Raw genomic sequence first — 12,543 nt, 5'->3', positions numbered from 1 at the left:
CTTTATAATGAACTCATTTGTTCAGAGAGGGTTGTGTTTACTGTAGACTGATAAGCAAACGTTTAAATAATAATCAATGTGTTCGATTGATTTAGTCAGATAGCCTATCTGTCGATGTTGGGGGGGGGGGGGGGGGGGGGGGGGGGTGTGATGACAGGGCAATAAACTGCAAGTCAATCGACAGTTTGTCTCCAATAATCAATCAGAGGAGAGAGAGTTGTCTGTAAACCTGAGCGTCAAGAGAAGGAGTCTGCCGGGATGTTACGGAAATCTAAAGTTAGGAAGCAGCCGAGAGAGAAAAAAGTGACGGTCACTTTTTGATTGATTACAGGGTTACAGCAGTGCCATGGGTGCTGAGCCGTTGAGCGCGCGGCGGTATGTTAAAGTCTGTGTGTGTGTGTGCACGTGTGTGCGTGTGTGTGTGTCGGGCGGCAGCTGCTCCCTCCCTGACTTTATCCCTCTCTCATAGTCAGTCCTGCAGCGGCGGACGGGCTCGGTGCTTCCCTCGGCAGGAGCGCAGACGTGCGCGGAGCCCGTTAGTGGCAAAGAAAAGCCTGACGGAAACACAAAGAGCTCTCCCGACAACAAATCCCTCTGGAGCTCTCGGGACTCAAAGACGGATTATAAAGCGCATACACCGGCTGTAAAGGATCCTGGAGCAACTTTGCCACTGTCTGTCCGTTTTTGTTTTTTTTTCTCTCTCTCTCCTTCAGTCAGCACCTGGCTGCCTCTTTAACATCTTCAGGCTTTCAGCAATAAAGAGGATCCGCACACGGTCAGTAAACGATAACTGGAATTTGCCTGGATTTGCTTCTCCCTGAGGGTGAGCTAATTATTTTTTACAAACAGCTATTCCTCTTCCCCTCTTATCCACTAAGGAGTAGAGTATGTCAATTCTAAGATGTGGCTCTGGTGGGATTTTTTTTTTTTTTTAAGTTTCTGTAATGCCACATTTGACTTCTGCCTCCTTTTTGAATGGCAATAATATGAGGATGGTGGTGACTGACAACTCTGCATAAATCAGAGAACCCTGCCTGTAAAAGCTGATATATATGTAGAGAGTGACATCCTCCTTCTTACACTTACTCAATGAATAATTCATATTAAAGCTATACTGAGATAATTTTTCTTTAGCAGGTCTGCATTGTTAAAAGTCCAATTACACTTTGCTCCTTGTTTTTGTTTCCACGACTTAACTGGCAGCAGCTCTGAACCAAACACACCATGAGGAGACGTTAAAAGCTTTTCAGTGTTTTTCCATCCAGGAATGTCTTATTTGCTGTTGTTTGGTCGGCTACAGAGCTGTTAACACAGCTGCAGGTGGAAACAGCCTCAGATATCTTAGTTTCTCTAAGCAGATCCGATTGCATCCCTGTGATGGACTAAAAGGTGTGAGGTGGAGGAGAGAGTGAGGAGGAGGAGGAGGAGGTGAGGGGGAGGGGGGGGGGTCTGCATGAGGTTTACCTCCTTGAAGGTGAGAAAGTCTAATCCAGGTGCTGGATTATCAGGTTCAGACAGCCACTCCCTGGAGGGATGAATGTACATATGTTACATAAGGACTGCACTGGGACCAGTGCTGAACAGCATCACGACTCCAGCTGATTCATAAGATGTGGCGTAAGGTGTTGGACTGTTGTTTGCTATTGTCTACAGACATTTTTACCCACACAGAACACAATGACTTACAGAGCACAAGACTGAAACATAGGACCTGATGTGATGTCTTTGTTCAGGATTTCACACCTTTTTGGTCTCTGATTTTTGGTGTTTTGCTTTTTCTAACAAGCCTGTGAATGGATTTTAATGAGGAGCAAGGGAAACCTTTACAGTGAGCCTCACATTTGAGAGATTGTCATACCCCTCTCCTGCCCCTCCTGCGGTGTGATTGTTCCCACCGGGAAGCAGCATGGATCTGTCCCAGGACCAGCCGTTGGACTGGAGCTCAGTCGAGCCCAGCTTCTCTCCACTGCTGCAGTATGACGGCTCTCACGAAAGACTCAACCACACCTACAGCTTCCACAGCTCTCTGATGCTGCCTTCCACCTTAAGCTCCACAACTGCCTCCCTTAATCAACCTCTGCCATCTTTGCTTCCCTCTTCCCTCGTTCCATACTCCTCCCTCATTCCCTCCCCTCTTCTCTCCACCACCTCCTCCTTATCCTTTCGACAAACGACCACTTTTGTCTACCAACCCTCCTCTTCCTCCTTTCCTTTGTCCCTGCCCACCTTCCCCTCTAATGACTTGGCAGATCTGGAGAGCATGTTGCTCTGGACCGTCCATGAGCCCAGCACCATCGCTCTGACCATCATGTACTGCCTCTCCTTCATTTTGGGATTCATTGGGAATTTAATGTCCCTGCGTGTCCTTACCAACAGGCACAGCCGGCGTCTGGCCAGTGTCAGCGCAACACGCAGTCTGCTGGTGAACCTGGCGGTGTGTGACCTGGCCGTGGTTTGCGTCTGCATGCCCATCACTCTGGGAAGCCAGATCTACACGGCCTGGGTTTACGGTGACCTCCTCTGTCGAGCCGTGCCCTTCACTCAGGCCGTCTCAGTCTCAGCCAGTGTGTTAACGCTGACGGTGATCAGTGTGAATCGTTACTACAGCGTTAAATCGCCTCTGCAAGCTCGCTCCATGTTTACCCGCCGCCGAATCTTGGCAACTGTCGCCGTGGTGTGGACGGTGTCCTCGATCATGTGCGCTCCTATTGCGGTGATGAACCGGCGGCGGGAGATCAGCTTTGGGACATTCGCCATCTTGGTCTGTCAGGAGGAGTGGCCTCAGCATCGCCTCAAACAAGGGTAGGTGCTCGAACAGACTATAGAATATATATATATACGTACAGTATGTGCGTGACCCAGTGTGTATTACAGGATTCAGACTCGTGAATGATCATCAGCACTGGAAAAGGGGGCTTGAGGGTCCGGACACACCAAGCTGAGAGTCTGCCTTGAAAGCTCTTTATTTCTCAAGCTGCGTTTGTGGTAATCGACTCTTAGTGACCAACTGAGCATGTTGACATGTTGGCTGTTCGGCCTAGTGAATCAGGGATTTCCCCAGTTTAAAGCGTCTTCAACACCAGATCAAAGCTAAGTTAAACTTTACCGTGCTTGTTACAACTTTTTGCCAGACATATTTGCATTTCATGTTTTGTGTACAGAGGCATAAAGATGTAGGCTGATTGTTTTTTTGTCTTTTCTGTAACAGAAGTTATTACCTCGCACGCAGGCACAGAGATTATATGCAGGTCGGCTGTCGGCTAGTTGTTATCTACAGTCTTTCCGCTGTGTTTGAGAGCAACTTCCAAAGCAAGCGTGTGATCAATCCTCATTTGTCCCAGCTACTTCTTACAGTTTGCTTTGGTGTGCCAAGGCCCTTAGACTCTCTCACATAGGGACGTACTTGTCTCTCAAACCTGTGGGGTTTTTAAACGCTGTGCTGTCAAGATGAACTCTTAAAGCACAGGTTTAGAGACAGGTTTTTTTTAATCCCTGTCACAGGATGACTTCTGTTGTGTACAGTCTTTGCTTTAATCTTTTTAGCTGTTGCACCATTATAGCTTTATTGTCTTGTCTTGACTTGACTGTGCTGCAAAGTGTGAAATAGTGTTGATTATCTGCAGATACCCTCAAACCTAATTCTCGTGAGAGTTCAAAGACAGAGCAGCTGTTATAATATCATCATAGGTAGCCCTGTGTGTTGTTGATTAAAAAAGAAGCAAAGTAAATAGTCTTGAGAAGAGTCCATTGTGTTCCTGATAACTGTACTTAGGCGGTAATCCATAACTTCAAATGCAGCATGTTATTGCTGTAATAAAAGTATACTTGACTTGCTCGGCATTTCTACTTAGAGTAGGATATTGTCTCCAGCCATGGACAGTGTCATTTTTAGTGTTTCAACACATACAAAATGGTTATAATAGAGAGATTTTAGCCAAAAAACATCACAGACTTCAAGGTATTTATCGTTTTAGAAAGGAAAGTTATAAGAATCTCACTGTTCGTATTTCCCTTTTCTTCCACAGATACAATGTGCTGTTGTTCGTCATGCTCTACTGCCTGCCAGTGACCTTTAACCTCACCATAGGCTTCCTGACAGGCAGGCGGCTTTGGGGAGGGAAAAAATCCACTTTTGCTGATCTGGATCCTCGCAGCCAAGCTCTGCACACCTCACGCCTCAAGACTCGTCAGAAGATCGCCAAGATGGTGGTGTGTCTGGTGCTGCTGTTCGCGGTGTCCTGGCTGCCGCTGTACTTGGTTGACCTTTGGATAGACTGCGAGCAGAGGCCACCGTCTTGGCTGCTGCAGACGCGGCCGTTTGCCCAGTGGCTGGGCCTGACGAACTCCAGCCTTAACCCCATCTGTTACTGCTTCATTGGGGATCTGTACCGCTCGGCAAAGGTGATACGGACGCGATACTACCAGAAAGTCGCGGCCCTCTTCAGCTCCTCCTCCTTCTCCAGCTCAGCTGCTGTGGCATCTCCTGCCGCAGTGATTGCAGACAACAAAGTGACTGATGCTGAGCGCCACCGTATTGCTGCCGGTGCTTTGGCAGCGTCTGCGTCCATGGTTACAATCCCCAGGCTGCTGAGCCTGGCTTGTGGCCAGGGACTGGGGACAAAGGTCAGAGACAGTTCAGACAGCCGAGCAGGATCCGACCACAGCATCTCAGACTGGTGTCGGTCCAGTCCCAGTGTGTGTGACAGCTCTTTGCTCCCCTGCCAGCTCCACACACTCCAGCACTCCGTACAAAGAGCAGACGTCCTACCTACAAGGAGACACTCTGTGAATGAGAACACTGGATCATTACCTTTAAGAATTGAGTCTGTAGAAATAGATGTGCTGCCTTTGAGGAGGCACTCAGGGGACAGAATATATGGTCTGTCAGCTGATAAGAGAGACATTACTATGGGTAGAAACGTTCTCTGTTCCACTCGGCAGCACAGAAGCAAAACATCAGAAACCTACTCTCTGGTAGGAGACAGGGAGGATCAAACAACCGATATGACCAGTCTGTGAAAGCTGCAGATTATCTGATGTATCAGCAGGGAGGAATTTTTTCTTTTTGTCCTACAGGCAGCAAAAACACACACAGCTCCAGATGCACAGTTTACAGTTGACAGTGTGGGTTAATCCCTCGCAAAAAGCCGTTGTTTGTCTTGAGGATAAACTGACCCGGTCTACACACTGCTTTCTGCGTGTAGTAGAGTCTCTGTAGGATCTAAAGCACAGCGGATCCGGGACCAATATTTGCACCAATGAGTTCAGGTTTTTGGAAGTAAGGTGGAGGGGAGCAGTGATGGAGTGAACCCTGCAGGGGGAGAGTTATGAAGAGCAGCGTTATTTAGCTCTGGGCTCAAAAGCCAGTTATTATCAAGAAAGATGGATGCGGCAGTGTGCGCTGTTACATGCAAGTCATATTATAAGCTATACAGCTGCTAGTCACAGTTGTGTCTTACATCTGCTTAAGACAGTAACCCGGCAGGACGTACAGTGTGACGGGGGTTTTTTCTTTTTTGTTGAGATTCTTTTCTTCGTTCCTCATTGCTTTGCTAATGGTTTCGATTGTATTTGTTGCTAACAGGAAGGTTAAAGCTCTTTGTTACAATTCAGTGTCTGTGTAAATTGTTTCTGACGGATTTTCACAGGTTAATGTCACGATCGGTGTCTGCAGTCTGTGAAGGCAGATATGCAGTACCGGTTGCTCGCGTGTGCAATCATACAGATGATTCGCGGGGAATATGAGATATGAACGTATGTGAAGCAGAAAATGAAAAATTCAGAACACGGCGAACAGCTTTGATTTGGACATAAATACTGTGATATTGCTCTTGCAACTTCTCACGTTCATGTTGTTTTTGAAAAGCTAAGACCAGGGACTGAACTAATTCTAAGACAAGCACGGTTACTTAATTTAGAGGCAATTTAAAGAGCCACTTCACCCCAAAAAAATAAATAAATAAATAAAAGCTTAAGTGGTTTCTAACTGGGGGATAATTTTGGTTCAATTTGCTCGGGTATAAAGATTTCTGTCTCTGACTTTTTGGAGGCCTCCTGCAGTATGTAATTTTGGTGACTGTAATTTTGTCACAGGATGTAATAATTAAATTTAAGATGAAACAACAACAGGCTGACAGAATTGCCATTTAATTTTCACCTCAGTCTGACACTGTTTTCCTGTAAGCTGTTTTCTATTTGGTAGTGGGGCTGGCGGTAGAGGGTATTTTGTCCATGCACGCATTCGCTTCCACACAAGACATCTACAAAGCTGATTGTTTTTAGAAAAGACTGAATCCTGCATTGTTTACATCCATGTTTACTTGCTTGTATTCTACTTCTTCTCCACATTTTCCCTGGCCCATTGCTGCCTTTGTTTCAGTGCATTACTGCCACCTAGACCAGTGGAATCATGTGAAACCACTGACAGGAGCAAACAAAATGGGGGCACACTTCTGTTGCTCATGGTCAAAAACACCACAGGAGACCTTTAAAAAGTTGCCGCAATCTTATCCACACTTTTGACTTCTGGGGAACATCTTCGTCCTCTTACAAAACTCTGATTAGTGGCTTTTCCCTCGGTTGAAGGCAGCTCCAGTGAAATTCCATTTACCTCAACTGTATTGGTGAGATAAACATCTCAAAACCTAGACAAATCAACCAAAACTATCTCTCTATTTACGCCTAGATACCACTAAAGGTCAGAGGGAAATTATTAGTTTTCAATTCGGGTGAAGCGACACTTTACTGTAAATATTACACTGACTGTGCTGCGACTAGCGACAGAAGAATACAAGAGTATATCCGTTTTGGTATTTGCTAACAGGAGAACATCGGTCCAAGCAGAGACACTTCCTGTTAAACCAGCACATCCCTTGTTGAGTAAAGTACTGAAACAGGGTGCCAAAATAGCTTTAAAGGTTAAAGAACTGAAACACACACACACACACACTTACGCGTACACAGATGCATGCAACACAGTCAACAAAATCTAATCTACCCTTGGGCTGCTTCCAGTTGTGTGCAAGACAGAGGTGGTGAATAGCATGAACTGCTGTGACATCAAGCTGCTAATCACACTCTTGTCCTCGCAGCGCAAGTAGACGTGATGCAGCACTCAAGGCATCAAACTGTGTTGAAACCGTCCTATTTATGTCACTGGATATGGTTGCTTTGTAGAAAATCTCAATGCCATTACGCTGTGACTGTGTCTTTCATCCCTCCTTCTCTCTTTACTTTCATCTACCTCTCTCTCTCTCTGTCTCAGTTTTGCACTGTGTCAATGGAGGGCATGTGTACTCAATTATGTGCATTTGGTGTTTCATTAAAAAAAAAAACCAAAAAAAAAAAAACCAAGAGTTTGTCTGTGGTCACCTGTAACTGCGACTGAAACGTCCCAGGATTTTCACTCATTTTAAAAGAACCTTCAACATCACTGTTCTTAGAAGAACTTCAGCTAATAGGGATGTAAAAAAGTGGTGGGAGGCTTGGAATAGACAGATAAAAGGCTTCTGCACAGTCTCCTCAAATCCTTTGTCCAATCTTGTCTTGCTCCCCTCAGGCCTGATTAAATCTTAAAGGGATCTGAATTTGGTTATGAGAAGCTCTCATTCCTTTATTGAACAAGTTAACAGAGAAGTTGAAGAAGAGAGTTACCCAAAGACTACCCCTCAGATTTGTGAAATGGACAACGCTCCACAGCGAATTTGATTAGTGTCTGCAGAACAAGTCGGGCATTTTAATTTTACTCGTTCGCCATGTGGAGAAAATAGCTAATAGATTTCAGAGAGTGAATCCACTTTGTTGAAGCCTTGGGTGAAGTTCAGGCTTATATTCAGGCAATGGTTTGGCTACTATATTATTAAGTTTCAGGAAAGGGTTTTCTCACAGACATACCCTGTGGAGTTCACTTCGAAACAAAGTTCTATTAACGTTCATTGTTTCTCACCAAAAGATGCCGTCTGTTTCCTGGAGGCTTCATAAAACAATTACAGCTCTGCTTGCCCGCTTGCCGTCCTCTGCTTTTCTCACTGGCCAAAATATGATCCCTGAAACATCATGATCAATATACAGACGGGTGACAAATGAAAGGAAAGCCTGAATAAATGAGGGGACAAACAAAACAAATGAAGACACTAATATAGAGCTGCGCTGCATGATACAATTATCAAGTGTAAAAAGCCTGAGCAGGCCCACTTAAACCTTATTTTAGATCAAGGCGGTAAGAGGTCTAAGTCACCCAGAAAGGTGGTTTATAATTAGGACACAGATGGCAGGAGCTTCAGCCACGAAGAGAAGAAGTCATATGGTCAGATGAGTCACCGTATTCTTGACGAGCGGGCGAGTGCATGTGTGGCTAACAAGCCCTCCAATATTAAACATTATATGAAATATGTAGTTAATTTACAATGTCCTTCCAGAATGAGCCATACTGTATGAGGAGTTTCTGATTCAGCAGTATGACATAATTTCCCTGTACCTTCCAAAACCATTACCAACAGCAGCTGCAAAAATAATGAGCATTTGGATAAGGTTAGGAAACGGTCACGGTCATGATTAAAAGAAGCCAGCATTAACTGTAAGTAGGAAGTGTGAAGCAAACTGTGGCCGTGCTGTTGACTCATCCAGCCACCATGACCTTCTGCCTCTGTGGACTTTGCAGCTGTATATATAGCATCTCACTACTTCCTCCACTTGCTTGCGACAGATGAGTCGCTCCTCCGCACTGGAGGACTTTGACTTAAATGTTAACATACCATTTATAGATCGTTTGTAAAAATAGCTGATGATGGTGTTGTTTTCCTCGGAAGGACAGTCATTCGCTGTTTCCCAATTCAGGGGCTGAATCCTTTGGAGGACGCCGTCCAGGAAGGTGCGATCTTCGTAGCCTTCGTGGACCACGAAGGTTTGGCCTAAGGAGGATTTCCACTTTGCGTCACCAGTTGTGTCCGCCCTTACCTAATGTGATCATTGCCGAGCTACTTTGACAAAACGTTTTTTTTAACAAAAACTTGAGCTTTTAAGGCACTTGGTTTTATGACCGTTAGCTGTTCAACTGAACTGAAACCCAATACTTAAATTCAACAGTGTAATTTCGGTCTCTCTATTGGCGTTGTTTGCTGCCATATTAGTTTCATTATCTGTGTGCAATGAATCTTGGGATAGGTTGGACCACGAAGGATGTGGAGCCTTCATTTCCCAGGAAAGGAAGGCGGCATTTGAGGGAGCCTTTGAAAATGGACAGCCTAGTTGCGCCGCTGTGACGCAATTGGTCTTTAAATGCAGCCTCACAACGATGCGGCCCCTGAATTGGGTCACAGCTAGAGTGTCACTGAAGTTACAGCCTGACGACAGGACAGCCGTGCACGCTGGCTTTCTAGCATAGTTTGGGTAGACTTGTCCTGTCAGAGGGAAAGATCGCTACAAATCAATACGTGTTTATGAATGTTGTTTTTATATTATGATTAAGTGTTTCTATGCTGATGAGAGTCGTCTCTTGGATGACAATATCTTCATCCACAGAGCGTCAGGAGTCAAATATTGATGCTTGTTTTTGTATTTTGCATTTTGCATTTCAGTTTCAGAACTATCTGATGTTGAGTTGTGCCTCCCTCCGTATAAACACCATTGTATATTTGTCATGTTATCCTCATAATATATCTATTTTACAGGAAGACAAAAATAAATGTAATTGACTTGATAAAATGACTGATGAAAATTTTAGCAGTGGTAGTTTGCAGCTGCATGAAATGTATAACCTCCAGGGACCTGAGTTCACAGCAGGCATCTGAATTGTCATTTGGTTCTTGAAGCACTCACAATGCCGTTGAACGTATACACACGCACACACACACACACACACACACACACACACACACACACACACACACACACACACACACACAATTTCATTCCACAATTTCAGATATCCCGAGAACTCATAATGAGGCACTTCAACTCATGATTGCTTTCATTTCTTCAGACCTCCGGTCTTGTTGATCCACTCATATCTTTCCTCCACATCATTTCATCATCCTGTGTTTCCCTCTGTACGTCTCTTTTCCTTTTTTCCCCTCTCACCTCTCTGCCTTTCCTTCTTTTCTTCTTTCTTTCTTTCCCTTTTGGTCATCTCCTCTGTCCTTGCGTCATTGCTGTGCCAGTGTTAGAAACCATGCCAACAATAGCCTGTTTCTCTTCCTCCTCTTTCATTACCATCTTCGTGTTTCCTTTTTTTGGCAACAAGATCTAGGACCGTTTAACACTTGCGGGCAGACCCAGAGCGGAGCACTGCACACTAAAGGCAGAGAAACTGTCAAGAAAAAATGCTGTGAAATAATATACATAGTGGTGAGAGCTCTGCTGAAAACAACTTGTCAATTGCGAAGCCAAAAACACCACTTCTGTTTTATTGATGAGGCCGATTACAGAGGGGAGGTGTATTTTTGTGAGGAAACTATGTTCTGCCGTTGACAGAATGTCAAATTGCTTTAGCCTAAAAAATTTAGTAACAATAGTTCAAAATTAAACATTCATAGCTGAGTGTGTCTCACTACAGTGTTGACATCACTTTTTTTTTGTCTTAAAAGAAGAGAAAGTTTGTTTTTGTTTTTTTTCAAGGAGAAAGTTTCGGACTATATTTTTTTTAGGCTGCTCCCATCTGCACATTTCGCACTGCAACCCCTCCCACACACACAAAGGATTTTTTTGCTCTCATATGTTCAGCGGCACATCTCACCAAGCCGTGCAAACTGCAGTCTGGCCCGCTAGCTTTTCTTTTTTTTTTTGTTTTTGTTTTGAACCCCTGATTAATACGCACTACAGTATGAAACATTGACTATTCACTGTTCATGGTGTCTACAGACATTAGCTTTGCTCTTTGTTAGTCTTTTAGTTTGGTCACAGCAAACATTTTGACTTGCCATTGTAGGCAAAGCACACACTAATCACATAAACAATGGGTCTGTCCTATTCAATTGTCCCAGTAAGCCATAACAGTGTGACAGTGAGCCAGCATGCACAATACCAGGACCCTGAAACCGAATCAGCTAAATGGAATTCAGCCATTATTCATACGACACACCCATCCGATGCCGATGGAACTTCTCCATTCGCTATTTTACCCCAAAATAAAACCTGGACTGCGGGGTAGACGAAGCCAGACCAGCTGTTATCACCACCAGCATCGCAGCTAGGATGTTGTGTCACGAGGGTGATGCAGGGTTCAGTCTTGCAGCTTCGGGTGAGTCAAACCCGCTCCCCCAGGCCAGGAGAGAGAGAGAATAAACCCACAAAATTGCAGTACACAGGGTCAAGACTCTCAGGCTGCAGGCATGTGAGGGAGAAGTTCTTTCTTCAGTAGCAATTTGGCATGCTACAGTGTCAGAGCAGTAGGCAACCTGCGTTACAGCCATACATTTCAATTCATGTACCTGCAGAGCACAGTTGTTGCTGATGAACTTAGGAGCTTACTCTTTAACTAAGAACTCAGTCTCTGTTGTAATCCTATCCATAATGTGGTGAGACACTTGTGATCAGCTGACTTGTTGTCACACCCTTGCGCATTATGTTTTCCGGTTGTCTGTCCGTCCGTCCCATTCTCATGAACGCAATCTTTCAGTAAAGCCTTGAAATTTACCATAAACATTCACTTCAACAAAGATGAACTGCTTAGATTTTGGTTGTCAAAGGTCAAAGGTCATGGTCATGGTGAATTTCATTACGTTTGGCACAAAAATTCACTTGGACTCATTAACTGATTTGAATTTGGTGGTCAAAGGTCAAGGTCAAGTTCGCTGTGACCTCACAAAACACATTTCCTCCCATAACTTACAAATTCATACAATTCAAACAGTTCTGTTTTGCATTTGCCAGATGTACTGATAACTGAAGTTAACCTTTAAAAACCAGAGAGCATACTTTTAAAAATACTTTTTTATAAGACAACAAATACTCAACTATCTGTTTTGCTGAAGCAGAAGCGACTATTTCCCTCAAACACCTTTCAGGACTGCAGCAATAGCTCATAGTAATGGGTGCTGAGTTGCTCTGGGCAATTAGATACTGCTGTCAATGATTTGGTTGGTTATGTTGTCCCTGATGGTTTTACTTGTTTTTTTTTGTTTCGATAAACTCTTCACCCTCACTCTTACACACACGCAATTGCTGCTGTGATATTGATTTACTCAAGTGGAAAAAGCTAAACTAAAACAGCAGTGCTAATATTGAGTGAGACAGCGGAGGCACCAGATTCAAAGAGGACTTCCTCAGACCTTAAGATGCCTCTTAAACCTGGAGGGGGAAAAAGGCAGAAGCTGGATAAACTGTGTAATACTTTCTCTAAACGAAAGACCCCTGTTCTTCCTTTCCTCAATCACATCATCTCCAAAAGCCAGATTCATTCAGCCTCGGCAGACATTAGAGATGTGACCAGACGAGCAGGAGGTCATCGCTCTGCCAAATGTAATTTAGCCAAATAAACAGATAACATTACACTGCTAAATTTTGGATACCAAGATAAATCTGTCTGAGTTTAAATCTTAAATTCTG

The 12,543-nt window shown here is 44.3% G+C and overlaps 1 protein-coding gene across 1 annotated transcript; it reads left to right on the top strand.

Annotated features, from left to right (window-relative positions):
• Positions 1–1,906: 1,906 nt before the first annotated feature.
• LOC111216531 (neuropeptide FF receptor 2-like) lies at positions 1,907–8,913 on the top strand. The gene is made up of 3 exons (XM_022738059.1): positions 1,907–2,802; positions 4,026–4,623; positions 8,836–8,913. The coding sequence occupies exons 1-3, from the start codon at positions 1,907–1,909 to the stop codon at positions 8,911–8,913; spliced, it is 1,572 nt and encodes a 523-aa protein (XP_022593780.1).
• The last annotated feature ends 3,630 nt before the right edge of the window (positions 8,914–12,543 follow it).

The sequence above is a fragment of the Seriola dumerili genome, unplaced genomic scaffold (genome assembly GCF_002260705.1).
Source record: "Seriola dumerili isolate Sdu_G_001 unplaced genomic scaffold, Sdu_1.0 BDQW01000035.1, whole genome shotgun sequence".
NCBI lineage: Eukaryota > Metazoa > Chordata > Actinopteri > Carangiformes > Carangidae > Seriola > Seriola dumerili.
Note: the sequence above shows the minus strand (reverse complement) of the source record. Positions and strands in the feature narration are given on the sequence as shown.